The sequence below is a fragment of the Lepidothrix coronata genome, unplaced genomic scaffold (assembly GCF_001604755.1).
Source record: "Lepidothrix coronata isolate B3197 unplaced genomic scaffold, Lepidothrix_coronata-1.0 Scaffold3, whole genome shotgun sequence".
Lineage (NCBI taxonomy): Eukaryota > Metazoa > Chordata > Aves > Passeriformes > Pipridae > Lepidothrix > Lepidothrix coronata.
The window spans coordinates 1,550,338-1,578,303 of NW_016690183.1; the positions used below are offsets into that span (position 1 = coordinate 1,550,338).

Consider the following 27,966-nt stretch of genomic DNA (forward strand, 5'->3'; position numbering starts at 1 on the left):
AAAAGTTGCAATCTAATAGCAAGAGAAAAAAAAAGAGACCAAAAAAAAGCTTAATGAAAATTATTCATGGCATTTTTTAAAGGTCAGGAGAATTTTCACTCATACCTCTGCAAAATGTATGTGAAAAGGATAAATTGAGGGTATTCATGAACTATGATGTAGTCACCATCACGGAAACATGATGCGATGATTCACATGACTGGAGTGTTGCCATGGGTGGCTACAGGCTCTTCAGAAGGGACAGGCAAGGTAGGAAAGGTGTAGGGGGTGGCTCTGTACGTTAGAGAGTCTCTTGACTCTAGAACTTGAAGTCAGTAATGATAAGGTTGAGTGCCTGTGGATCAGAATCAAGGGGAAGGCCAACAAGGCTGACATCCTGGTGGGAGTCTGTTACAGACCACCCAACCAGGATGATGAGGGTGATGAATTATTCTACAAGCAGCTGGCAGATGTCTCAAAATCACCAGCCCTTGTTCTTGTGGGTGACTTTAACCTGCTGGATGTCTGCTGGAAACTCAACACAGCAGAGAAGAGGCAGTGTGGAAGATTCCTAGAGCGTATAGAGGATAATTTCCTGCTCCAGCTGGTAAATGAGCCTACCAGGGATGGGGCCCTGCTAGACCTGCTGTTCACAGACGGAGAGGGGCTGATGGGAGATGTGGTGGTCGGAGGCCATCTGGGGCACAGTGACCATGAAATAATAGAGTTTTCAATACTCAGGTGTTGGATCAAGGATTGGACTTGATGATCTCAGAGGTCCTTTCCAACCCAGCTGATTCTATGATTCTATGAAGCAGAATTTTGTGGTGCTGCATTTAAAGTCTTAACACCTTGCCTTAGTCCCTAGGTATCTCATTTTGTCTGTTCAGATCTGACAAGCAGACTGCAGCTGTGACCATTTCTCTTTTTTACTTGGGTAGCAGATCCCAAAACATGTTTTATGTAGTTCTTTTTACTTTGCATTTGTCCAGTTTAACATACTGAGTTAGAGGGGGCGTCTGTGGTGTGTGTGCGCCTACAGTGCTGCCCTGTGTGTGTGAGAAGGTATCAGGAACACGCAAAAGTGGGTCGTGTGCCCATCCTCGAATTCCACATAAGCTACTGTTTATTAACACAGTGTTTTACCTGTAGTAGTAAAACACTGTGTTTTGTAGTGTGTTGTAATAAGGAGAAGAGACCTCAAGTATCTTTTCAGGTATTCTTATTTTGTTTTGACTGCCTGTCCATTAAACAGGAGTGCTGGCAGTTCTTGCCATCCTTGAAGACTGAGACTGGTAGGTGTTTTATGCATCAAGGTGCACTAAGCAAGCGGAGTATGGGACAGCTGGCAGTGCATGTATGCGATGGAAAACCATCAGGCATGGACATTTCTGGAGAAAGATCTGCTTAATTGTATTGTCAGAGTCAGTGTCAGTTTGTTTTATAATCTGTTACTAAGTTATGGACAAAGCAAGAAGTCTAAAGCAGAGTTGCTGTCCATGTGCTGCATGGGTGAGGCTGAGGAATATCTCTGTGGCTTTAGGTAACGCTGCTGCACTCAGCATGATGGTGTCATGCATAGATCCATGAGAATGAAAGGGCAAGGTTTTGGGAGGGGGGCAGTCTTCCTAGTGGGACTGCCGTTGTCTCTGCTCCTCACTGATTCTCATCTGGCCGACATGTAACTGACAGCTGCTGTATGAATAGCTGAAGAAGAATCCACAGTTGTGGACAGGTGGAAAAATGCCAAGACACCAACTCGAGCACAGTCAATTACTTTAAATAAATGTAACAGAAGAGAGATTACAAAGAAGCACTGTAGATTTTTAGTTGGTTTTGCAGAAAAACAGTCAAAGGGGTGAGAATTTACCCTGGCAGTTTCCAGCCTCCACTGAGATGGAGGACAGTCTCCTGTGGTCTGGGTTTATTGGCTGTGCTGTCACACACGTGGTTTGCCAGCAGCATCACCTCTTAGAAAAGATGATGCAGAAAGGATGCTGTTGGAGCCTCTGTGACATACTGCCTTTGGCATGTAAGGACGTGTTTTCCTGTGTTGTGAAATCGTTTCCAGGTCATGAAGGACAAGTGCCCTTAACAATTCATTAAGTAATTTGCATATCAAATAGACACAGTGTCATCCATCTGCCACAGGACTGACATCATACACTATTCTAGAGACCAAGGACTGAGTTACAAGTTTTTCAGAGCTCTCAGTCTCCTCTCCTGATCTGGTCAGAGAATTAGGGTTGCAAGGGCATTACTTAAGCCAAACCTTGACTGGCAGCAGGTCTGAGCAGGTCCCTGCAGAAAGTAAGGAATGCGAAGAGGAGCTGTGGTCCCTGGATGCTGGGGGGCTGTGGGAACAGGCAGTGCCATGGGGGACCCTCTCCAGAGCCCCTCTGAGCACGAGACCAGGCTGGCTGGTGCTGCTGCACCAAAGGGGTTGGGGCTGCCAGGGGCCCATGTAGTCTTGGGCAGAGCAAAGGTCCTTCCACAAGTGAGACTTCTGCCACTGGATTCTTCTTATACCATTTCTGTTCTTTACTAGCTATATTAGAAAGCTTGGAGCAGAGGCTTTCTAATAAAAAATATTCTTCTAAGAAATAAAATGTGAAATATTTATAAAATAAAATATTTTTACAATAATCTAATAAAATATTTTAAAAATTGCTCAAAAATTCTGAATGCTTTACTCTGGGAGGGAGGGGGTGACCTAGAACAACAGCAGCAGCAATAAAATCCTCTTAATAGTTCAAGGTTCCTGGGGGAATAGAGTTTAGCAAAAGTATGTATTAAAAAAAAAAAGACATTTTCTGAGAGCAGATGCTTCCTACTGGTTCTGTTGCCCTAAGCCACCTGTCCCTCTGGGGCAATGAGGTCAACTGCTCATAGAACTACCTGAAAGTCTTGGCATAGGTTCCACACTTTATTATCCCCTTTCTGTCTGGTTTTGGAGTAGGTGGAAGAGGTCTGCCAGATCTCTGTTACTTGCATAACTTTTGCTTTGTACTACTTTGTGATTGAACATTGTTAGATCTACTTGTGGTTTTGCTGGAGTATTTGCTTCATGCTGAGAAATAACAGACTTCGGGAAATCTGCAGCTATAAAACCTTCTGATTACAGTGACTTTACTGTTAGAAGATGTTTAGCCATGGAACATGGTCAACCATGTTCCCTCTCTGTGGGTGAAAGGAGGTGGATTTTTAAAGGAATTAGGAGGGCAAAAATTTACACAGGCAGTTTTAGACAAAAGAATTCACAAATCCTATAAGCAGACTGAGCGGAGATAGGAGGGGTAAGTTGTGGTGGAAATAGTGTTGGTGACAAGTCCTGAGCAAGGTGGTAAATCGTGCAAGGGAGTTTTTTTCCTTTTCTATTTTTTCCTTCCTTCCTTCCATACCACTAAATAAAAATATACTATCTTTTTTATTCTGCTTGTATGATAAGTAAGTCAGCTTTCCCTGACCTACCCCATGTCCTTGAGCAGTCTGAGCTGAATTCTGTAATGCTGGATGTGCAGTCTGAGGCCTCCAGAAGTTAGGGTATCTCTGAGGAGATACCTCCCCTGGAGGAACATGCCTGGAGAATGGGTGGGAGCAGTACAAACTCAGTTTTAATCTGAGACTCTGTGTATGTAGCTGGGGGGGTTCAGAGCAAGCACAATCTGCTCATGCTGCAGCCAGTGCAGGGAGTCCCAGAATCCACGTGGAGGGCTGCAAGGGAGAAGCAGAGTGTTGGGGTTAGGCATCCAGTCAAGGCGCAGCCCAATTTACATCCTTTTTCTTTTCAATAGGAGATTATATATGTTGTGCCCAGGTGGTTGCACGTCAAACAAATAACTGTAACTGTTATTTGTTAATAACAGTTAATAACAAATAACAAATAACTGTTGCTGTAACTGGAGTGAGGGGCAGTGTGCCCTGAGGGCGATCAGCAGGGGCAGAATGGTCCTGTGGTGAGCTGAGGCTGGATGCAGTCCGTGCACCTTGGCTCCTCACAAGTCTTCCCAGTCTTCCCCTTGTGGAGGCCCCTGATATCAGACCAAAAATGGTGCTGACATCTACTGGTTATTGTTGAGATGTTAATGGTAGTAATCCTGCTCTTTCTGAGAAACGGTCACACTATCCAGCGGCTCACGGCACTGCCAAACACTGTAGAAGGTTTAAGATGCTCTTCTCCTGTCTGGTCTTCTCTGGTGACATCTCCAGCTACAACTTGGTTTCTTCGTTTGCTTTTTTCCCCTCTTCTGAATTAAGGCAATAATGCTGAATTTACTGTTACTCATGATAATTTCACATCTGCACACGAGTTCTTTCAACAACCAGAGTTGTCTTAAAAAATCTTAGAAAATACTCACTTCTTTGCTCTCAAAGGCTGAAACCTTGAGAGAGTGTGTGTGTATGTGCCTGTGTCTGATTTGCCTCTTGAAGTACCCAGTTAATGAACTTTTTAGATTACTGGTGACAAAAATTACCACTATGGATTTGACTAATTTCCATCCCAACAATTTAATGCATCCATACATGTCCTTGATGTCAGGTATCCTTCTCAAAAGCACTCAAAAGCGACATGCCACTTTAGGTACTGGAGAATTACATTCTTGGGGCAGCCCCTTTTGATGGGTATCTGCAGGAAGAAATAAATTTGCATAAAGCCAGAGAGACTTATCAGACCTGTGCAGATTTGATATTGAGAATGAAGTGACACAAAAAGTTGAGTTGAAGCTGTAGAAAATGCTATCTTTAAATAAAAACAACCAAAAAATAAAAATCCCAAGATGGGCTGCATTCCTTCTAAATCAAAAGCAGCTGAAATGTAATTTCCCTTGTGCTGTGATGCCACCTACGGGATTTCTGTGGGGAACACAACCCTGACCGCAGCATTTAGATTTTTAATCTTACGTTTGAGGGTTTGTTTTAAAACCACAAGAACATGATGTCCCCCTGAGTCTATCAAAATAAATGCTTCCCACACTGTACCTAGCTATTTCTGTATTGAATTTCTGGAAAGTTAAATTCCTTCTCAGAAACTTTAGTACACTGCTGTCAGCAAAACCAGATCTGAACCCAGCACCTCATACAACTTATGAACTTCCTTCAGTTCCTGTCCACAGAAGCATTTCTAAAATGCTTAGTGCATACTGGATCTGCCTTGTAAAAAAATCAGCAAAATAATACAATCTATGATGAAGACATCACAGCAGTGATTTTGAACCCGTGAAATTGATATGTGTTTTGGAGAGTAGAGGATTTCTGTATTAAAAGAGTAGCATTTTGAAGCCATGTATAAATACAAAGTTCAAAAAATAGGTCTGAAGCTTTAACACAAGTAGTCCTAAACTCTAGACAAGTGATCTTAGTGTTAAACATACAAAGTAAAGTCATCTGGGTTATGGCTATGAGTCTGTCACTAACCTGTCTATTTTGGGCAAGACCTTTCATTTCACAACACAGGAAAGGCCATAACATGAGGAAAGGTGTACATTTGAGAAATAAATAGTATGTATAGAATGCATTTTCAACTCACCTGATTCTTTTCAAATGCAGAACTATTGTCACTAGATTGTGGGTTGAATTCCCCGAATAATACAAACCAAGAGGGTTGTTCAAGCCAGGAGGGCTGTTGGATGTTTAGCTACTTCTAATAGGTAAGGACTGGACAAATTCAACCTTCTTGCTGACTCAGTGCCACCTTTTTTCAAGGGCCTCAGATACCTGTGTGGTGATGCAGCACAGTGCTGTGGAATGGCTGCAGGTGGGTTGGATGCACAGAGCAAAACATTTCGAAGATACTTGATACTATGATTAGACACAAGAGGAAATTTTTTTTACCATGAGAACAAGCAGCCAAGGGAATAATCTCCCCAGGGAAGTGGTGGATGCCCCAACATTGGACACTTAAGATTAAGCTGGACTGGGTACTGGGTCATCTTGTTTAGACCATGCTTTTGCCGAGTAAGGTTGGACCAGATGATGCTCGAGGTCCCTTCCAACCTGGTGTTCTGTGATTCTGTGATATGTGTTGCTGCAATGGAATTGTTGATCTGGAGTTAACTTGCAAAGACAAAATATGTCATGGATTAGAGCTTCAAATACTGCAAATGGCCATGTTTTAAAAGTGCAAAATAAGCAGGGAGACTAGCAAAATGGTCAGCATGTATAGTGGTACTTTTCATCTACTCAAAGCTTTATTACAGAATTGCAACATTATTGAGGTAATTGACTGCTATGGAGGTATTGACTGCTAATCCAACCTCTTGCTGAAGCAGAGCCACCTAGAGCCCGGGACTGTGTCCCATCATGTGTTGACTATCTTCAAGGATGGAAGGTATATTTGACCTCTCTGGGCAACCTGTGTCAAACAGTGATTTGACCAACCTCACAGTAAAAGTGATGTTCAGATGGAGTTTGAGGTGTCTCATTTGTGCTCATTGCCTCTTGTCCTATCAGCAAGATTTGCTGAGACAAGGCTGGCTCTTGCTTCTCCTTTCCCTCCCTTCAGGCATCCATACACATTGATGTCATCCATACACATCCATACACATTGAGCCTTCTGTTCTCCAGGCTGAACAGTCTCTCAGGCTCCTCAGAGCCCATCATCCCACTGACACCTGACAGATTCATAGAATCGTAGAATCAGCTGGGTTGGAAAAGACCTCTGAGATCATCAAGTCCAACCCTTGATCCAGCACTGCTGGGGTTACTAGACCATGGCACTAAGTGCCACATCCAGTCTCATCTTAAAAACCTCCAGGGACAGCGAATCTACCACTTCCCTTGGCAGCCCATTCTAGGTATAGTGGAAAACGAGTGACACCATCAGAGCAAGAAGAGCCAGAGTAATGGTTAACATTTTGTGTTTCTGTACTACACATATCCTTGATGAAGCAACAGTGATGTGAAAAGTTCAGAGAATTTCAGTTTTTTCTGTCTCCTGTTGCAACCTTCTAAAACCAGGAAGGCAGTATTTCAGAATGGGTGCATTTCGTGATGTGATTAGAGACCACCTGGCTTTAACTGAAGAGCTAAACATGGGCGAGATTGTGATTGGGGTGCTGAGGCAGTCCCAAGTCCATATACCCTGATAATACCATGCTGGTCATTATTTGTAAAATAGTGAGAGCAAACCTTGTACTATGCAGAAGACATAATATCTGTATAGGCATACCATGTCTAAAATACATTATGAATTTCTAGCTGGGTTGAGGTAAACACTGGAAGAGAGTTTGGGTAGCTAACTGAATTCCTTTTTTTTTACAGTGTAGGGAAAGTCTACATCTGGCATAAGAATTCAAACAGAAAGTTGTGAAACCACAGCAGTTCTTTCACTGAGACTAGCCAAAAAAAGAGAAAAGAACCCTCAAACTTGGAGAACTTAATTCATGACTTGTGAGTCAACTGTGGGATATGCTGTGCCACACAACTACAGATACACAAACAGTGTTAATACATGAGCTTGCATTTCTGTTGTGAGGTAAGATAGGTATTTTGCTCCTAGTTAGATATTCTGCAATTTTTAAATTCATTTAATCGGACACAGAAAAAAGAGCTGCTGTGGTACTAAAACATTTCTGTACACACTAGTGGACCCAATTAAAAAGGTAGCACTCATACATGCCAGATACATAGGGACATCCATTATTTATACTGTAACATCAGGTTAGTAAACTTGTGTAAGACAAAGTCATGGAGCACACACAGCTGTATTTTCATTAGAGAAGTGCGTTTCACTGAAGAGGAGTTCACAAACTTACTTCTGTTATTAAAGAACAGGTTTCTCTAAATTGCTGTAAAACTCACAAAGCCCAAAATTTTGTAAATTTAAGTGCTGTGTAAGAAAGGTTTATTTCTACTGGCAAGTAAATGTTCAAGTCACAGCTACTGCAACTAATGGAAAAAACAAAAATAAACAAAATGATGGTGGGAAGCTACCTGATGATACGAATTGTCAAAAGCTTAAGAATATTGAAAAAGAGATATCGTCTATTTTCATGTTCTTAAAATGACTGTAACTAACCCTGTGAGCAACTCCCCAAACTTTTCCAGCTGTGCCCATAGTTTTCACTATGCTGTAACAAATTACACAGCAACAAGGCCAAAAGCTGAAGAAATAATCAGCAATTCCAAATAACATTCTACTTTTGAGAGGTAAAATAACCTGACAAACTCCCCTAGAAAATTAAAATATAAAAGCTTTGTAAATGCTAACTCGTGGTTTTGGGGTGGTATCCCATGCCTTTAGGAAAATCAAATTTCAATCAAGTGAGATTTATGAAAACAGGGAATCTAAACTTACTGGTTTTCCATTGCACAGAGAAGGCTGCAACTGATGTATTTTTTTAGTACAATATTCCGTTCAACAGCAAAGTTACTGGACCAAACAGTGACAATTTCCATGCCGAGAACTAAGGAGTGTGTTGCTATTTATAACACCTGTCTAGCACAGCACTGAAATTAGGGGCCCACATTGCCTTAGACTATACTAGAAGCATTTGGAGATCAGACATGCATTTTCTGCACATTGTTTGGAAAAGTTAAAACTCCAGTGACTTTGTCTTCGTGACTGTTCTAACCTGATGTAGCTAAACTGAGATAAAAATATGACAGCTTTAATTTTTTCTATTTTGGAAATGTGTATTTGCATTTCTCACATCTTCTGTGACTCATCTGGGTCTTGAGTGAGGCCTTAAGGCTGTGGTACAGTGACGTAGTAAATGCAGCATTATGGGTATGAGCAGCACTAAAGAAAGCCATGAGATGCTGATTCAGAGTTTACATTGCCACTTCAAACCTGTTAAAGAAGCAAAATGCACAACCTGACAGATTTAACACATGCACAGAGAATGTGTGTATGACAGCATTTGTTTTCCAGCATTAAAACCAGACGGGCTGCTCTCTGTGTCTTGTTTTCTGGCCAAGACATGTCCCTGCTTCTGATCTGGATGGAGCCAGCACTCGGATGAGCTGGTGGTGCCCTCAGCCAGTGCTAATGACACTACAGCTACAGCCTTGCTGGCAACAGCTCAGTTTCACAGAATTAATGGCTGCAAATATTTAAACTTACTTTCTTATGCCAGAGGAACTGAATTTCATGTAGTGGCTGGCAGCTGAGGCTGATGGCTGCTTCTGACTCATGCCAGCAATTGCAGGGGTACTCGGAAGCTGCTCTTATTGCCCTGAGGAGGAACAACCAGTGTTGCTAACAAAGAGGAAAATGAAATGCTGCTGGTGGATGCACTTGAGAATGAAACCATCCAGAGTTATCTTTTTAACCTTTTTGCATACTTATAGCCAGACAACACCATGCATAAATTACAAAATAAGTCAACTTGATCCTCCATCTTGGATTGACATTTGTACTTGAAATTCAAACTTAAAAATATTAATCCCCCAAATTTGGATTCTTTACTAGAATAAAATGCTAAATTCTCTACAATGGCCAGATGTGCTCTTCTTGAAGAGGGTGGTATGGAGCCTGGTACAGGGCACTGTGAGATCAATGTATTTATACACATGTATATGTACATGTATCTGGGTGTATATATGTGTATGTATGCATACATGTGAATATATCTTTATTTATACTTAACTGCATGTTACTGCTGTTGCTGCATTTAAAACTTTGGTTAAAAATAAGTTTATAAACACATAATATAATAATAGAGTAACCCATCCACTTGTTCCACTGTCAGCAAACAGTGCAGAATTGTAGAACACCAAAGTGAAGAGCAGGCTTTAGTCTGAAACCTGCCACACTAGCACTGGTAAGGTGGCTTTGCAAAAAAACTCCTGCTGTATATCATAACCTGCTGATTAAATCATTTAACCCCCTAGGATTATCCAGGAGTGCTGCAGAAGAATACTGGCTTAGAAGGAGAATCAGAACTGGATAAAACAGATTGAAAACCTTTCCATATATTGCAGCTGATGCTGAGATCCGAGCACAAAGAACCAAACTGAGAAACCTTGCCAAATAAAACAGAAAGCATTTGCAAAAACACAAGGGTGGCTCTTTACAGTAAGAATCTATGGGATTACTAAGTACTGTCACAGTCACAGAACCACCAACACCCTTTGGCTCAGGTTACCCTTCTTACTGGACCTGGCCAAATGAAGCAGAAGCCAGCTTTGAGAAAGCAAATCAGAGAATAATTTACAGGAAAGAAGGGATTTATTCTGTTTTAAGAAAGGACTAAGATCTAATTAACAGGTATCTGTCAATACAACATTTGAAAGTAATTTATAAGTTCATAGATGTTTTATATATATATATATATATACATACATACATACATATATATATATATACACTCCCCTATGTAAAATACTCAGAATTGTGCTCTTATATGATATATACGATAATCTAATGAAAAATTTAACAACCTTTCCTTAACCTTTCTTTATGTAAGTGATGATAAGGTTAACTGCATTATTTTGTGAGTGCTTGCATCCTCAGGGAAGGCTGTCCTTTATTTTATGTTCTTCTTTATGTCCTAGGAACTGCAAGGCAAAAAAAGAATCCTTTTACAAGAACTTTTACTTAGACATTTCACTGTTGCCCTTTGGGTAAGTCTTCTTCAAAATAACTAGCATGAGTATGTTTTTGACTGTAACTTTGTTCATGTTGAGGAATACAGAAGGGGAAGGGGGGTGTCAGTGCATAGGATTTTGTAGTAGCGATGTGTTAAAACTCAATATACTTAAAATACATGGACCAATTTCTAAATAACAGTAGCCAGTAGTTTGAGAATAATGGACTAATGTAAAGGTTTGATGTTTTTCCTCTGCCATGAAACCTCTGGGGAGTCCAAGTATCAAAGAATCACAGAATATGCCAAGTTGGAAGGAACACACAAGGATCATTGAATCCAACCCTTATCCCTGCACAGGACCATCCCCAAGAGTCACACCATGTGCCTGAGAGTATTGTCTAAATGCCTTTTGAACTCTGTCAGGCTTGGTGCTGTGACCACTTCCCTGGGGAGCCTGTTCCAGTGCCCAGCCACCCTTTGGGTGAGGAACCTTTTTCTATTATCCAAACTAAACCTCCCCTGACACAATTTCAGGCCATTCCCTCAGATCCTGTCACTGGTCGTCACAAAGAGAGCAGTGCCTGCCCCTCCTTTTCCCCTCACAAGGAAGTTGTGACTGTAATGAGGTCTCCCCTCAGTCTCCTCCAGGCTGAACAGACCAAGTGATCTCAGTCGCTCCTCATCCGGCTTCCCCTCAAGGCCCTTCACCATCTTTGTTGCCCTCCTTTGGACACTCTCTGATAGCTTAGTGTCTTTCCTATATTGTGGTGCCCAAAACTGCACACAATATTCAAGGTGAGGCTGCGCTAGTGGCAGAGCAGGACAATCCCCTCCCTCCACCAGCTGGTGATGCTTTGCCTGATGCCCCCAGGACAAGGTTGGCCCTCCTGGCTGCCAGGGCACTGCTGACTCATATTCAACTTGCCGTCGACCAGGACCCCCAGGTCCCTTTTCGTGGCACTGCTTTCCAGCATCTCATTCCCCAGTCTGTACAAACATCTGGGGTTGCCCCACCCCAAGTGCAGAATCTGCATTTGCCCTTGTTGATTGCCCAGAAGACAAAGAATGTATTGATCCTCAGAGCTGTTTCTATGTTATGCTTGCAGAAGTCTATTTTATTGTTCATCATCTAAATAAAACTTACATCAGTGTAAATTATTTAAATATACTCTAAAGGCTCTGATATAATGTGAAAAAGGCTGTCTAAAGTGGGAAATACAGGTTATTTTATATGTCACTTTGAAAACAACAATAAATTAATTCCATCAGTGTTCATAAGATCTGAAAATTAATTAATAAGCCAAAAATTTCCATGTATTGCAACTAAAAGCATTGGTTTAATCACAGAGCCATAGAACAGCACTGGTTGGAAGACATCTCACCTGGTCCAACTTTCTAGTGCTTCATTTAGCACCATGTCTAGTCACATCTGGAAGACCTCCAGTTGTGCACACCCCACCACATCCCTGGGGATGTTGTTCCAGTGACTGATTGTTCTCACTGTAAAAAATGTCTTTCTTATATTGAGATGAAATGCGCACACTTTTTTCCATTTAGCATTGTGTGTATAAAGCCCATTAAAATTATGAAAGGTTTTGGACAATGGATGTTTCCTCAGTTTTCAAATTTTCAAAATTTGCTTTAAATACCATATTGGTCATACACAGTTGGTCTTATATAATGCAAATAATAATGTTATGCAAATGCATAATGTTGGTAGCATTGAATTTGTAGGAGGTTATAGCTTCAAATATAAGTAAAAGCTTCAGCTTCATGGAATTAATTAGCAAAAGCTGATGTACTACTTAATGCCAAAAGTGTATCCTTTTGACTGTAGTGTGGTAACTTGAGACAAACAAACCTGCTAGGGCTTGGAAACATTCTTCTCAGGGAGTTTTTATTTGTTTATGAGCTAAGAGTCTCTTTTGCAATGGGCTCTGCAAAAGTTTACAGCCCAGAGAGGACTGGGAGAGAGCACAAAACAAGCAGTGCACAAATATGTACATGGAAGGCAGAATGCCTTAGCAGCGGCAGATGCAGCCACTGCTAGGAGGTGAAGGAGTTATCTACAGTTGTCACCTTCATTTGTACTCCACATGGAGCAGCTGGAGCTACTGGTCTCACTGCATAAAAGCACCAGTTGAAAGAACTCACAGGAAGTTGCTATCAGGTCTAGCATAACCCTGGCAGATAAATCTTTTTTCCCCCTCAGTGCTCCTTTTTGCTTTTTGGGATTCATTTGACTGGAGGGTCACCTTACAGTCCAGACTTCAGATATGAAACACCTAGGCCACAATCTTACAAAGCACTCACATATTTTTATTTACCCACATAAATGCTTCCAGAGCCTCCTAGGAATAGAGATGGCGAGGAAAAGTTTTGAAGTATTGTTTGTTATGTGTAAAAGGAGGAGCTGAAAAAGTGTCAGAAACAGATGTATAAATAGCACTTTAGCCTTGAATTGAGAAACATATGTGCAAATCTTCAAGTTATGACACTGGCTAAAGTAGCATAAAATTAGAGCATGAGAGGCTATGCAGTGACACTGCAGTTCTAAGCGCCGATTTCATGCCCTCTCACAGAACTGCCTCTCACCTTCTCTGAAAGGTCCTGCTGGACTCATAACTCAGCCAGAAATGTCTTGCTTTTGCTTGCTCTGGTATTTGCCCCTGTGGCTGATCCTTTCTTCAGAGTGTATAGAGAGGCACCCCTGGCACCTCCACTTCCTTGCCACCCTGCTGAGAAGAGCCAAACTAAGCAAACTGAAAGAGAACTGAAGCATCTCTCTGGATACAGTTATTGCCATTAACTCTGGTTTTCAGCAGAGAAGCAAATAATGTTTGGCAAACATTTCATCTGGGTCCTGTTATAAAAGAAACAAACAGGCTTTGAAGTGCCCTTGTGCTGTCCCCATTCCTTCTTAAGTGAACCCAGATTTCCACACAGATGGTGACAGAAAATCATTAGCACTTTTATGGAAAACTGCTCTGAAACCTGTATCAAATTCGTCCCTATTAGGTTCTCATTTCTAACTTGCAAGTAAGACATTGCTTGGTTTCTTCCATATTTTATTCCAGTTCAACTGAATTTGAAACTTATAAGTAAATAGTTTCTTCATTCCTTTGAGGTAGTCCAAGGTCTTCAGAAAACCTTGAAAATACTTTTGTTCATCCAGCAAAAAGAACCTAAGCCCTGTACACTTTGGATTCTTGGCTTCTGTTTAAGAATTTAGGATTCTATGAAATCTCATTGATTCTGTACATATTTAATACAACTCCTCAAAATCTTCACTGTTTTTTAGCAAGTACTGGACACTCATATATGAATTAAAGAATCTCTGGGCTTAAAGTCTGCTTTGTTCTGGATTCTTCGTACAAACTGAGTGAGGCAACTTTTTTGGTATTATTTTTTATTGAAGAAAATTTTCACCTGTGTATAAAAATAAATTCACTCTATGTTCTTTTCCACAAAGGGTATGTTTTTAAACTCTTAACTAAATTCTTCAGTGTGGTGCATATATATATATATACATGTGTATATATTTTCTTAAAACATTTATAATTCCTTTCATTTTAGTAGCCATTAGATTTGCTTTAGTAAATGCTAAGCAAGCTAACAGGCTGCATGTTGAAGAGATACTTGCTAATGACTGGGAAAAAATAAGGAATTCAATAAACCATCTGAATTGTTTGCAGTTTCTGTGGAGATCATCTGAGCCATCTCAGTTCAAAAAGCTTTTCAAAAACATTCATTATATTACTGGGTCCAAGTCTAAAAAATCCACAGAAAAAATTTCAGAAACAGATTGATTATCAACATGTTTAACAGGTTTTTTGTTTCAAGACTTGGATGATTATGTGCATGAGTCTTCCTCAAGTTATTTGGCAAAAACACTTTCAAAGCAAAGATTATGATCACTTGTAATCATCTACCAAAAGGACTCAGAAACTATATATGTAGTACAACTGCACTTGAAATAAAAGTGCTCTTCACTCATTAAGAGAAAACAAACAACAGAGATATACTTAAAAAACAAAGTGATGGAGTTTCCAAAGAAACTCCCTCTGTTGCTTTGCAAGTATGGACATCTAGTAACTTGTTTTGCTGTGCAGAAGGTTGAGATTTGAAGTTTAGGTACAAATGAGGCAGTATTTCTGTCCTTTAGATTTTTGCATATTTCCAGTTGTAGGTGAGAGAAGTCTTTCAAATCGAAACTGAGGATGACTGTAGCCAAGAGGGTCCCATAGAAAGATCTACATTCTTCTTCAGTAGTTAATTTTGTCTGGAACTCACAGCATAAACTCACATGCACATAGCACAGATTTGGTAAAAAACCTGCACCCTTGAAACCCCCTTGAAATCTATTTGGAAATGTTATCTGTGTGAGTCACAAATGTACGTAACTGCAGTTAGTTTTAAGTGTTGAGCTGAGAGAGAAGGGAAAGTATGCGCTGCGTTGCCGAATTCTACAGAATGACTTGCATTCTACACAAGGACACAGGACAAAGTGTTTATTAAAATAAAAAGCTTTAATACTTTTGCATTTAAAAGATTTAGCAGAAATAATTGCTACAAACATGCTACAACATACATGTTCAAAAAGTTTTCAGTGCTTTCTTTCAAAGTTCAGCATTTTGGCAAAAATAAGTTTTTCTGTATATACTTCAAAAGTTGGTTATCATAATACTGATATAAAATACTTCATGTAGACTAAGGTCAGGTGCATAAAATACAATACGTAATAAAACATACTGTTTGTATAAACATTTAAAGTATAAATTTAATTAGATAACATGCAAATACTGCAATATTTTAAATGGCACTTAAATATAGATACTGAGATTCTTTATAATTTTGCATCCAATATGAGATTCTGAAATGTACAAAACTATAAAAAGAACATATCTCTTCACTGAAGTCAGGTACTAGCATAGAGCTTGATTGTCATTTTACAAGCAGTGAGCCCAATGTCTTGCAAGTCTTCACTAGTCCAAGTAAAGACATCTACTGAAATAGGCCCAGGGCTAGTTAGTTTCCTTCATAATAAAATATGAAAGCATATTTACATGAGAATAAACTCTTAAATTTTTGGTAAGGTAATTAAGTAGCAGCAATCTGTTTCTTCCAAAAATGATGTTAAAAATAGGTGCATGCTTTTCATTGTCACTGGTATGCATCTGAATAATACAAAATTAACATTCTTTAGTAAACTCAAAACACTGTTTTGTTCATTGTTGAAAAAGCCCTATGAGATTCCTTCTTACAAAACCCATAAATCCATAATGTCAGAACGTTCCAGACTATATTTGTTTCCAAGATCAATGGAAAATAATCTAATTGTGCTGAAACAGTCATCAGACTAGTAATGAATAAGAGAATCATCTTTTCACATTATTCAAATACTTCTAGTTCTTCATTGAAAAACACAAGTTCATCAGATCTTCTACGATTTTTGTTTTCTGGTTCAGTGATCAACAATTCTGAATGTCCTTCATAATATAAACGCCACAATACTCATGCATATTTTCCAAGCAGTTATATATAATATATTAATGCTGACAAGGTAAATAAAAGGCTTAGGAACAGGGAGTGCAGAACAGGCACCACTTGAACAGATGGAGAAGAAATGCTAAACGAAACTTGTACTTGAGATGCAATTAGAGCTGACAGCGGCACGTGTGATGCTAATGTTGGACTGTCTGAATTTATCAGTGACTCTATCTTTTCTGCTTCTTTATTGCAGGCTTCAATCTGTGGGGGAAAAAAAAGTTGCTATTTCTCTTCTTACCATGTAAAATGCCAGTGTGAAAATGTTGCTAGATAGCAAAGTTCAGGAAAGAAAATCTGAGTCATTCCCATCAGCACATAAGATTTACATTATTTTGGGGAGTATTTATTAGAAAACATAGTGGAGCTCTTATCATAGTCCTTGGTGTGATGAAAACTTCTGTGGAAGCCCTGAGTAGCAGCAAAGGAAAGGAACGAAGCCATATACAAGTTATCGTGGGTGATGTGTTTTGAATGTTGATGGCAAAAAACTCACAGTAAATTATAACTAAGGTAAGTACCCTCTAAAACTGAGGACTTCCTTCCTGAGAGACCAAGATACTGCCTTGAAGTCTGCAACAGTGGAAAAATCTGGATTTTCTCCTTATTAGGCTTTTTCTTCCAAATCAGGGAAAACTGATTTCTTTTATGGGAAGGGAAGTGAAGAATGGAAGTAATATGAAAAACTGAGAAACCCCAGGTTTCCATTCCCCCACTGACATGATGATAATGAATTTTCTAACATAAATTCATTTTTTTCCACTACTTTCTACTGCACCCCAGGAATGAATTTAGTACTAAGGCTCTTTAACAGCTTTGGAAGCCACCTCTGGTGAAGTTTAAACTTGACAAACTTAGTATCTGGAAGTCCAAAGCTTTGAAAGTTGAGGAATGTCTAGCTCAGCAATGGGTACCACCACTGAAATGAGCAGCTCCTCCCTGCTTTTGGATGGCATCTCTGATTTCAGAGTCCTCACCCCAGGAATCTGACAGCACTTGCTACAGTTGGAGTGAGAGCTGCCCATGCTGGTAAGTCCTGGTAACATTTTAGGCTATTGCTGCTAAAGGAGGAGACAGAAATTGTAGTAGAGTTGGATATAACAGGGTTGCTCTGGTAACATGGGCAATCAAAATACACACAATGTATCTTCCTGAGAAACAAGCACCATTGTATATGTGCAAAAATGAAGTAAATCCATTCTGAGTAAACAAAATAATAATGTAGTCTACCTGCAATGGTTTGGGGTTCTGATCCACAGGAATGATGAGAATCACAATTTCTGATTCTATGCTTAAATATCCAAACACATCACACTGTGGCACTGACACATGCAGGCGAATTTTTTCAAGAATGTCAAGTACTGTTATCGGCTTTTTATTTGTTACCTGGAAGAAAATAAAGAACTTTGTGGATGATGTGATATTATGGAAAATTCTCCTCCTCAGTTTCAACAACTTGATGTCATGCCAGAAAATTTGTTTCAGCCATTATACTCAGTTCTAAACTCTACTCTAAATGCTACCAAAAAGCAAAACAATTCAATGATTCTAAAATATAATTCTAGAAAATTATTCTGATTCTAAAAAAAAAACCTCCAAAACCAAACCACCCGAAAACATTAAAAGTTATAAGGAAGAAAGGGGAAAAATATTTACTTCTTAGATTAACCACTGTTTTGGTATGTGTTGTTCTCCACCTTCATGGTTAGTGTGTCTATGTGTCATGTACCTCAAAATAATATAAATGGTTATCTGTTACAGCAACTTGTGTTCCCGTGCTGAGAAACAAGAGGCAGAGCAGCACTGCCAGCTGGCACTGCTTTACAGCCTCAGAACCTGTTCCAAGAGTCACCAGAGATGGAGAGCTTTGTGAGGACAGATATATGTCTGTACCTATGGGAATCTGTGACATTTTAAGTTCAGTACTTAAATACCAGGTAAATGTATTTTTCTCTTAAAATTTTTTTCTCTGTTCTGTTGTCTGTATCTGACAAACAATAATTTGGTTGTAGATGCTCAGTCTAAGGACTGCTACACCTTAAAGCCTTTTCAGCTTTTTTCCAGATCACTTATGAATGTGTTTTACGGATGTGTATATAGACACCAACACAAACACTTCCCTTGTCACTGGTCATTTTGTTGTGTTTTGCTTTCTAGCTTTAGCTGCAAGAACTCAATCCTTCTTATCCTACTGTAGCTTTCTTTCTTTTGAGATCACTGGTACAGGACCTTAACAAGTGGAAATCTGGGAAATCCAAGTAGATTATATGAATCAAATTTTTAAGGTGTCATACAACACTTCTTTTACCAGATCTTTGAGGGGTTTCCTTGTCCATTAAAATCCTGTCTGACATGCTGATTAATCAGCACACCTTGTTCAAACAGTCTTAAAACAGAAGCTCAGGGATACTTCAAGAATCACTGATGGTGTCAAACTTGTATTTTACTGTCTTAGTTTAGAAGTCTAGTAGATTAGAATTTTAGTAGATCTCTAATGTTTCTTTGCTCTGTGATCATGACTTTTGTTTCTTGATATCTTTACAAAAAACAGCCAGAGGGGTGGGGAAGGAAAAAAATAGTCAAATTTACATAACTCTTTAGTATTTGAAGCATTTTTTTCTCCCATGAACCAGATGTCTGAACTAAAAGAGGCATGCATGACTACTTTTTCCAAAGGAAAGAGCTTCAGCCAAACTTACGTAATTTTTAGTCAGTGCTAAGATTCTCTTGACTCTTGAATGATTACTTGCATGTTTGAGAGATCACATACTTTAAATGTAAAGATACAGGTATACATTTTAAATATATGAGCTGTGAAAACTTGAAGAGTGTGTATGGTGGCAAGAGGTGACCAAGAGAAAAGAGTCAGCAAGATGACAAAGGGAAGTAAAAAAGAGGGGGAAAAAAGAAGAATAAAACCAATGTTCAAACTAAATTTTTCTGTGATTTTACAATAATAGCTAATTATCTCTGTTGCAAACATATAAGTGGGTTAATGCAATTCTATACTGTTCTGGAAAAATTCTCATTCTTCTTGGCATTTAAAAAAATGAAAATCATGTGCAGATACAAACAGGAATTGTTTTGCTTCACCGGGCATAATCATCATATTATTCTGTTATGATGTTATGACACAAGTCAATTGTTCTGCTATGTTCTGTACACTGAAGCATAAAAGCAGGGGTCATTAAAGTGCAATCCTTTTATACACCACATGGGGAGTGTCTGAGCCCACTATGGTGTGTTCAGTGACAGACAATCAACATCAGATCAGTCTTGTGCTGAAGCTTTTCTAAGAGCAGCAATAAAGAATGTTGGAGTCTAACTTATGGAGATGTTTAATTAAAATCCAGCAGTTTAGCTGATGAGCAACAAAATGAGTGACAACTATCTAGGTAACCAAAGAATGTAAACAATCGCATTTAAACATAAGAAAATGTCAGAATTAAGTTACCTACATTAGGAAATAGTGAGCTAGCAGAATAAACTTAACAAAAAGGCCATAGATAACAAATATACATCGTATTACTACCGTGAGATAGATGCTGTTCCCATATCATTTGTCCACATTATTACAAGACATATAAACTGCAAACTTGAGTCTGCATGTTTATGCCTATTCTAATTCTGTTTTGGTTTGCATTGTAATTCAATTTATACGCCTCAGATAAAAAAATGAAGGGAAGTATAAAGCAGTATAAAGGAAAAAACCACCCAATCACACACTATGATGTGTTAACCTTCCAGGAGAAAGTATACAGTAACTTGAATTTTGTACCATTTAACATTAGGCATGATTAAACTGTTTACCCTTGCAAAATTATCCAGCTTGTCTTTGTCATATAAGATTCTCAGCATTCCAGCACATAGTGGACAGCAGGCTCCTATGTGAATACAGAAGAATCTCAGAAATAAAAGCAAGTAGTGTTTTCACTTTTAAGTAAGCAGGAGTCAAAATTTGAATATTAACTGAGAATGAAAATAGCAGAACTACCAAAGCAACCTGTTTCAATTTGATAGCAGAATTGCACATTTCTAATATTTTTTCATACTAAAAGCATTTATAATGCAAAAGCAGTCACCTTTCAACACACATTTACTACTATCAACATGAAGAAACAAGTTGAATTTTCATTCATTTCAAGATCATTCATTATTTTAAGCTAAAAACTGAAGGCACTTTGTGTATCACAAGCTAAGATTTTGTATGGATGCATGCATATACAACTACAGAAATTATGGATTTCAAGAGCTGATATAGCTAGGACATGACTGTGTATTAAATTCACTCCTCAACTTATTATATATAATTCACATTCACAGAGTGACTTTTACAACACTAAAAGTAATAACAAAGCAAAAAGACCCTTTTTCGAAGGGAATGAGAAAGATGAATAAAGCTCTTTCTTTTTAAAAATGAAGCTTTCCTTGCTCTGTGTATTACCTATGAGTAGTTGTTTTATAAAGGAGGTATTTGTAAAAACAATAAAAATCCAGTTCAAAACCGCATAACTGCAAAACTATTCCTACTGTCATCCTCTTTCACAGTATTGTAAATACATGTGGTATTTTTCTCTGTCTTCTCATTAAATATCATCTTTGCTCTTCTGGGAACCCTGTGTTGATGACAGCTTGGTATCCCTCTGTGGTATCTGCGCTGCCACTTCCGAAAAATTGCTCATCAGATTCCTAGAGACATCCTGCTTGAGATACCACAGACCTCATTCATTTCTCCCAAACCCATCTCCTGGGCAGAGCTGCAAGTTTCTCAAGACTGAAGGAGCTTGACTCCTAAAGCCAAAGCTTTCCACTCCAGGGTTACCATCTGGGTCCTGATACTGGCTTGTTCTAGCCTTAAGTAGAGAGAGATCTCTACTTCATCCTTTCTCCTCGAAGTCTCAAAGACATTATGGAATATAACATTTCAAAGCATAAGTTTTGTTCTAAATATCCCCCTATTTATACACAGATTCTCTCCTCTCTGCATTAAACTTCCACAGCAAATTAACATACCTGGTGCAATGACTGGTTTGCAGCCAGTGGCAGAAAGCTGGGGACACTTCACAAAGGCACACTCCATATGGAAGCCGTAGTCCGAGAGCACCCCCACAGCCTGGCAGTGTCCGTGATAGTCCACGGCCACGCGGTCGGAATAGGCAGCACAGACGCTGCTGTAGGTTTCTCCATTGTGTCCACACACAGGCTCCACTGACTTGCAAAATGGCTGAAACACACAGGAATGTTTCCAAGGTCAATTCAGTCATGCTACAGAAGCTTCGGAGTAGTTTTAACATGAGGAAAACCAAAGCTAAAGGGAATTCACTGCTAGTATTGTCAAACATTGAAAAAAGTAGGAAGTTGGGAGTAAATAACCTGCCAGTTTATGAATGGGTCATAGATGAAAAGGGTACAGAGAAATGTAAGGTGGAATCTGGGAAATGTACAATAAATCATGTTTTGGAAAAGAACAACTTTTGTTCTGTGCTAACATTTAAATAAAATTACCATATATAAATTAACTTGTTTAGTAAATTAATTAAAATTACTACAATTTCATCATATTTTAAAATATTTTTTAATAAAGTTGATTTGTCAATAAATATTTTCTATTGTAGTATTAATATCTTAACAACTCATTGGTAATTTATTTATTAATTCATCTTAGTGTGGAGTTGTGTTCCTAAAATTTATTGTGCACGTATTTCTAACACATTGTATATTTTCATATATTAGTTATTTACACATTTTATTTATTTGTATGTATGTATTATTTATTATTATTATATAAAGATAAATGCATACACTTACTTCAAAAGAATAAAATCTGTTACTAGACACTTTGTGAAATGGCAATAAACTTAAGCTTCTGAAGTTGAACAGAAGCAAATAGAATTGCTGAACCTCTGCAAACAAGGTATGATTAATGCTTTTGTCCAAAGTCTCGTGAAATGGCACAACTCATTCCATAATCTCTTGCTTAGGTTAGATATTTTGTTACACCATATTTCAACTAAGTCATCATAGCTGCAGGATCACTGTATAACCTCTAAAAAACTAAGGCAATCGCAGTTCCTATGTTACACATCTAAGCTAACAACAAAACAGAGAACAAGTAAATGTGAGCACCCCAAACAGTTTATCTTGCAATCATCTTCCCTATAAAAGCAAGAGTGAAAACTTAGAGGCACCAGTGTCAAAAACTTCGTGAATGTGCATACTAGACATAGATAACTGCTGGAGGAAAAACAACAGCCATGCAATATTCCTTTGATTCTTACTGTTCAAGGACTGAACATTTTCTGAGTATCTCATGAGGTATCTGGTGTGCAACAAGAATTACCTGTACTTAATGAGGCTGCTGAAAAAAGAAGGTATAAAGACAGAAGGCAGAAACTAAGAGTGGGTTAAAAGAGTAATAGCACTTGTAATACAGAAAAACCCTGAAAATATATTTTGTACTTCTAGGCATACCCATCAGTTGAGACCAAGAGAAGGTCTCAAATAAATATTCATGATTTGAGAAAAACCTGGAGATGAACAGCCTAACAATGGTAAAGCCAGTGACTTGGAACAGAGCAGCTCCTGACTTATAAAGCAATAGAAACAGCTTGTCTACCACCTTTGTAGGGAGCAGTGGGATGGAAAAACTAAACCTAATCCTAATCTTTCTCAAGAATTAATATGAAGACTAATCCAATCCAGACTAACTAAAAAAGTATTACAGACTGCCTATTCTGTAAATAAATCCTGAACAGCGCTGGGGCAAAATCACACAAAAAGACAAAGACTTTCTATGATTGGGCATTAATATATATTTAAGACTACTTCAAATTGGTATAAACTAACACTAGGAACTGCACTAATTAATGCAAATATACCTCAGTGCAAGCTTTAGTAGCAAAAAAAATAGGAAGAGAAGACTTAATATAAATATCAGAGCATTACCCCAAGAAAGCATAAGCAAAGCTTTTGATTGTTTTTGAGACAACTGTTAACTAAAGCAGAGAAACACTTGACAAAATTCTGAATCTAAGTTTGTGAGAGTATTTTTATACTAGTTACAATTAAATTTTTAAATGATTAAGCTACAAAAACCAAACAGAATACTGCAAAAAAACCAATATTGCAAAAAAAAAAAAAAAAAACCAACCAAAAAACCAACCCCGAACTGCAACATCAAAGGGCAAAGAAGATTTGATATTTATTGCTACTTCCTACCTGGCATGGTCCTCGGTATGCTAAACTTTTTCCCTTTTGGTACAGAGTACACAAGTTACTGTATTCCACATTGTCTGTGTCACAAACAGGATCTCGTGTCTGGTCACAATTTAACTGCCTTGGCACACATTCATGTTGGCTACATTCAAACTTTTCAAAACTAGTCAAGCAAACTTGTTTCTTCGGTATGCACCTGCCGAAAATAATAGTAATTTCTTATCATGTCATAGGATTATTTTTTTTTTAAGTCCCAAAATATTCAGGGAAAATACTTTCAGTGAAATATCTCCAGTACTTTAGAGCTAACTGTGGTTAAGCAGAGCTGCAGGAAATACAAGTGATAAAACATTCTGAATAGCCAATTTCAGGTCTCATCACAAACCTGGAACAATTTCACACCACGCTTAGTCAATGTGTTCCCACCAACATTTATCTTTTACTGCGTGTTTTTCAATGGATTCTCAATAAAGGCTTGGATAAACTTCTTACCTACGCCCATGCTTCATTTTGTAAATGCATATTTTAAGAAAAACTAGAGAAAACAAGAAAATAGTGCAAGAGAAAAAGATTGTTGCAAAGGTCTTGTCTCCCCCATCCCTGAGAAAGGAGTAAAAACAAGACCTACAAGAAGATTAAATAGTTTCAATTACAAATATCTAATTAGATGCTAGTTTTGTAGGTTCAGAGTATTGTATCACATCCAATTTTGGGAATGACTGCAAACAAAGGGAAAAACCCAGTATTAACACTTTTTTGCATGCCATTCCTCTGAAGCCTCCACAGACCAGTAAACAGCAGAAATTCCTTCCCCTTTGTATTAAGTATGTACCTTCCATGGTCTTATCTGCAAAAGATTTGCCACAGACCCTGCAAGACATTCCTCTGCTAGAGAAATGCCAGCCAATAAAGCCTGATGAACAGACTGATAAAAGCTCTAATGGCTTTTTTAAACAACCAATTCCTTCTATAAGGGACAGCAATGCTGCTACCACTGGATTATGTACAATATGTCTTTATTCTCCCTGAGTGCTGCTGAACCTATGCATTACACGTATGTCTTTTACATTAGGGAAGACTTAGAAATTCTGAGATTTAAACACTTCACAAGTGGATATAAGATCTTAAATAGATAATAAAATAGTAAAGTGCACCAGGAGCATTTTAAGATGACCATGTCTAGTTTATGCTGCATTGTCAAACTGATCCAGAAAAATGTACTGCGCACAGTCCTTTACTTATATGACAAGTTGAAGTTCTAAGCATAATGGTATTTTGAAAAACTGGAAAAAACAAAACCTCTCTGTATCCTCCAAATTTCAAACATAAAAAGTAAAGAGTGTTTATCCACAATGCAGCTTTGAAATTCCAATTTTGAATGCTGTAATGGGTATTACAGCTACAAAACTACAGTGTTTTCTCAGTAGTTTTCTGCATCAGGGGATTTTAAGTGCAGAAAAAGGAAAAAATAAAATTGCTACAATCAGCTTTCATGAAAGCACAGTATTACACAACTTTTTATGACGGCTTTCTTTCAAAACAGAAAAATGCACAAATTCAAAGGAGACTGCAGTATTGCACAACACTGAGAAAATTGAAGACAGAGACCAATATTATAAGCCACAGCCTTTGATCTCTGTAAGAAAGGTCAGATTTTGTTTTCGCCTGAAACTAGTACAAAGCATATTTTTGTTTTAGTATATTTGTCTATGCAGATTTTGCTTTATTGACTGAATAAGCGAGACTGACTCCAAGTCTGGAATTCAGATGCAGGTCTTCTTCGTAAACTACTAAAGAAGGTGTGAAACAAAGTAGTAATATGACACTTATTGCCATTCCAACAAAACCTGATTCTCCCACTTTTGACAGTATGTATCAAGTCTCTTTTATTGCTAAAAATGAGATCTGCAAAATTAATTTAATTGATATAGCACTGCATAAGTGGAACCAAAAACTGGCAGTTATTGCTATGATAAAAAAGGTAGCTACTTCAAAAGTTATTTTTATTGGAGTATCCCAAAAATACAATGTTCCTACAATATACAACACATTCAAAGAAAACATAAATCTACTTTATAAGTAGAAGATTCCAAAGAAAAGCTTAAAAACATATTCTGCTTTTACCTCTGATTTTTATTACAAGGGTTAGGGTTACAAGGATCCTTGGAAATACACGATCCAAATTCAAACTGATTGTCCTGGAGCCCAACACAACGAGCTATACATGCGCTTGGGTAGGTGCGTCCGTTTTGACCACATACTGGCACAAACTGATCCACACAGTTACATGGTAAACCTGGAAAAGCAACACACAGAACAGGAACTTGGTGTACACTCGTTTGCTATGACAGAAGATACACAAGGGGTCACTAAGGTATCTTTGCCTTCCAGCAAAGAGTCTTCAGCCCCTTTGTCCCTCCTGTCCTTTAGCAATGCTGTAGATCACAGGCACTTACAAGTAGCTGGAAGCAAAGTTTGGGCCCTGTCTCCTTGCTGATTCCACTCAGCTTTCTCCATTTTTTTCCCCCAAACTCCTTATCTCTTGACCCAGTGGCAATACCCTGTCTCTATTTTTACATATTATTTGACATTTTATTTTTCAGTGTTGCTTTTTTTTTTAAAAGGTATGTGATTTTTCTGCAGTGTGGGTTGGACATGGGAAAAAAGTTAAAAAAACATACTAATAACAAATTATCAGGTATTTTACTGTAACATAATACTGTATATTTACTTTAATACTGTAAAAGGAATTAAGCTGATAATCGTTGCTCTAAAAAATATTAAGCTTATAGTTTTCATGGTTTGGAAGTTACCTGTAAACTTCTGACGTTCGTCCTCTGAACTATGCTCAGTTAGGCACTGACGAGTAGAACAAATCAAGTTTCCAGCAAAACATGAACAGACATTGCAATCTATATTAAAGGATGTTCCATGGCCTTAAAATAAATTAAAGTAAATACATACAATTAATGAAAATATACCAGAAGATTACATATTCATATGTACAAGATCAATATTACATTTTCATTATTAATTGTTTCTGTAATTTCCCTTATTCAATTTACTTTCCCACTGAAATTTCTAACCTTTTTTTTTAGATTTCAAGTTTTGCTTTGTTCATTTAAAGGAAAAGTCTGTTCACATGTGGTTGTGATTAATTAGTTAACCAGGGAAGCAAGCCCTTAGTCCTTTCAAAGCCTATATAAGTTAGGTTTTTCTGTGTTTTTTTAAGAACGATAAATTCTGGCTAGCAAGCTCCATGGTTTTTTAAAGGTAAAGCTTTTGTAAAACACATTCTTCTGCTAAATTAAATTTACATAGGACTGCTGAACTTTTAGCCATAATCTCACACAAAGCACAACTCCCCTGTAGTGCTCGTTTCTCTCCTTTGTGTGTACATTTGTCAAGAGGTAAAAGTGCCAGTCTTCACTGGACTGGAATGCATTTTATAACTCAGTAATTTTTTCATACCTGAATCCAAGAATAAAACTGCAAATTTAGGGAGTTTTTCTTCAGTTTAGCAGTTCCAGTTTGGTTTTCTGAACTGTCCATATGGCTGCCCTTCACTGTGATGTATGTTTTATGTAAAATCAATTCATGTTGATAACAGCTGATCTATCCATAACCAAACTCATCAACAAATACGCAGCTCTTCAGGAAAATATAACAGTAATCATGCCTTACAAAATAAGGCAGTTCCCTCTAATCTCTTTTCAAAGGGCTGAGATTGAGAATAAGAATTTTTGAAAAATATTACAGGGGCACAAGGAAAATCCTCAGCATTGGAGCAATTCAGAAGAGATGTTCCTAGGTAAAGGAGAGCAGAACAAGAGGGGATGGGAGAGAGCCTCTGTAGCACAAAAAGTTCTGTTTAAACCATAGTACTACTCAAGGATGAAGGTATTTGTCAGTAGGGAAGAAAAGTTCCCAAGGTTTGAAGGTAACACCAAACACTGGATCTCTTAGGTGATTCTTCAGAGTAACTGACTCAGGATCACTTGAAAACTGTGCAAGATTATTGGCTTTCACTATCAAAGAGTGCACACAGCAATCTGTTTTCTCATCATCAGCAGTCATTTCATTACCTGGAGTCAATGGACAGCACAAAAAACTTCCGTGTCAGTTAAAGGATTCCAGTGTTGTCTGCTTTATAGAGAGTGGTTTTAAAAACCACAGTTCAAATTTTATGACTAAACCCTGGCTTTTTACCAATAAAACCCAATTAAATATATAGTCGCCAAAAAAAGTTCATGTGGTGACCATAAACTTTTAATTCTTTGTTTTCAATACATCATCTAACGACTTTGGAATCTAGAAATATTTATCTTTTATTACATAATACCTAGTCTTGATCACCACATACACTTAATGAGTCACTAAGGCAAAAGAAAGGAAGCTGCCTGGCTTTGGGTTTGTGGTAGTTTGTTGGTTTGTTTTTTAAATGGACAGCACTTACTTACCAGCTACACATATTGTTGTTACAGTTACCAGAACAAATGAGAGCTGTATATTGTGCTAAAATACAAATATAGCTTCAGACATTTTTTGTGATTATTTTCACCAATCATCTGAAAAACTGCAAGTTTCTTTGGACAGAATGGTCCATAAAAGGGTTCATAATGGCCAGTCTTCGTGAGCGAAGATTTGGGAAAGGTCATTAACCCTTCGAGCCTGCGCAGTGGATTTTTTAGGT

At 38.1% G+C, this 27,966-nt stretch overlaps 1 protein-coding gene and 1 long non-coding RNA gene across 3 annotated transcripts in view; one reads left to right on the top strand and one right to left on the bottom strand.

The window, feature by feature from the left end:
• Positions 1-15,019: 15,019 nt before the first annotated feature.
• The window catches only part of RECK (reversion inducing cysteine rich protein with kazal motifs), a 51,685-nt gene continuing 38,738 nt past the window's right edge, over positions 15,020-27,966 (bottom strand). For both annotated transcript variants that reach the window (XM_017823423.1, XM_017823431.1), the window contains 7 exons: positions 26,087-26,209; positions 25,398-25,569; positions 23,277-23,469; positions 21,072-21,282; positions 19,869-19,942; positions 17,289-17,444; positions 15,020-16,262 (listed from right to left, as the gene is read on the bottom strand). In XM_017823423.1, coding sequence (XP_017678912.1) covers positions 16,047-16,262; positions 17,289-17,444; positions 19,869-19,942; positions 21,072-21,282; positions 23,277-23,469; positions 25,398-25,569; positions 26,087-26,209 — 1,145 coding nt within the window. In that variant the 3' untranslated portion in view covers positions 15,020-16,046. The remainder of the gene's footprint in view (positions 16,263-17,288; positions 17,445-19,868; positions 19,943-21,071; positions 21,283-23,276; positions 23,470-25,397; positions 25,570-26,086; positions 26,210-27,966) is intronic.
• On the top strand, positions 16,199-21,050 carry LOC108501495. Its single transcript, XR_001876194.1, has 3 exons — positions 16,199-17,087; positions 17,820-17,995; positions 20,690-21,050. It is a non-coding gene; the product is annotated as an uncharacterized LOC108501495 (long non-coding RNA).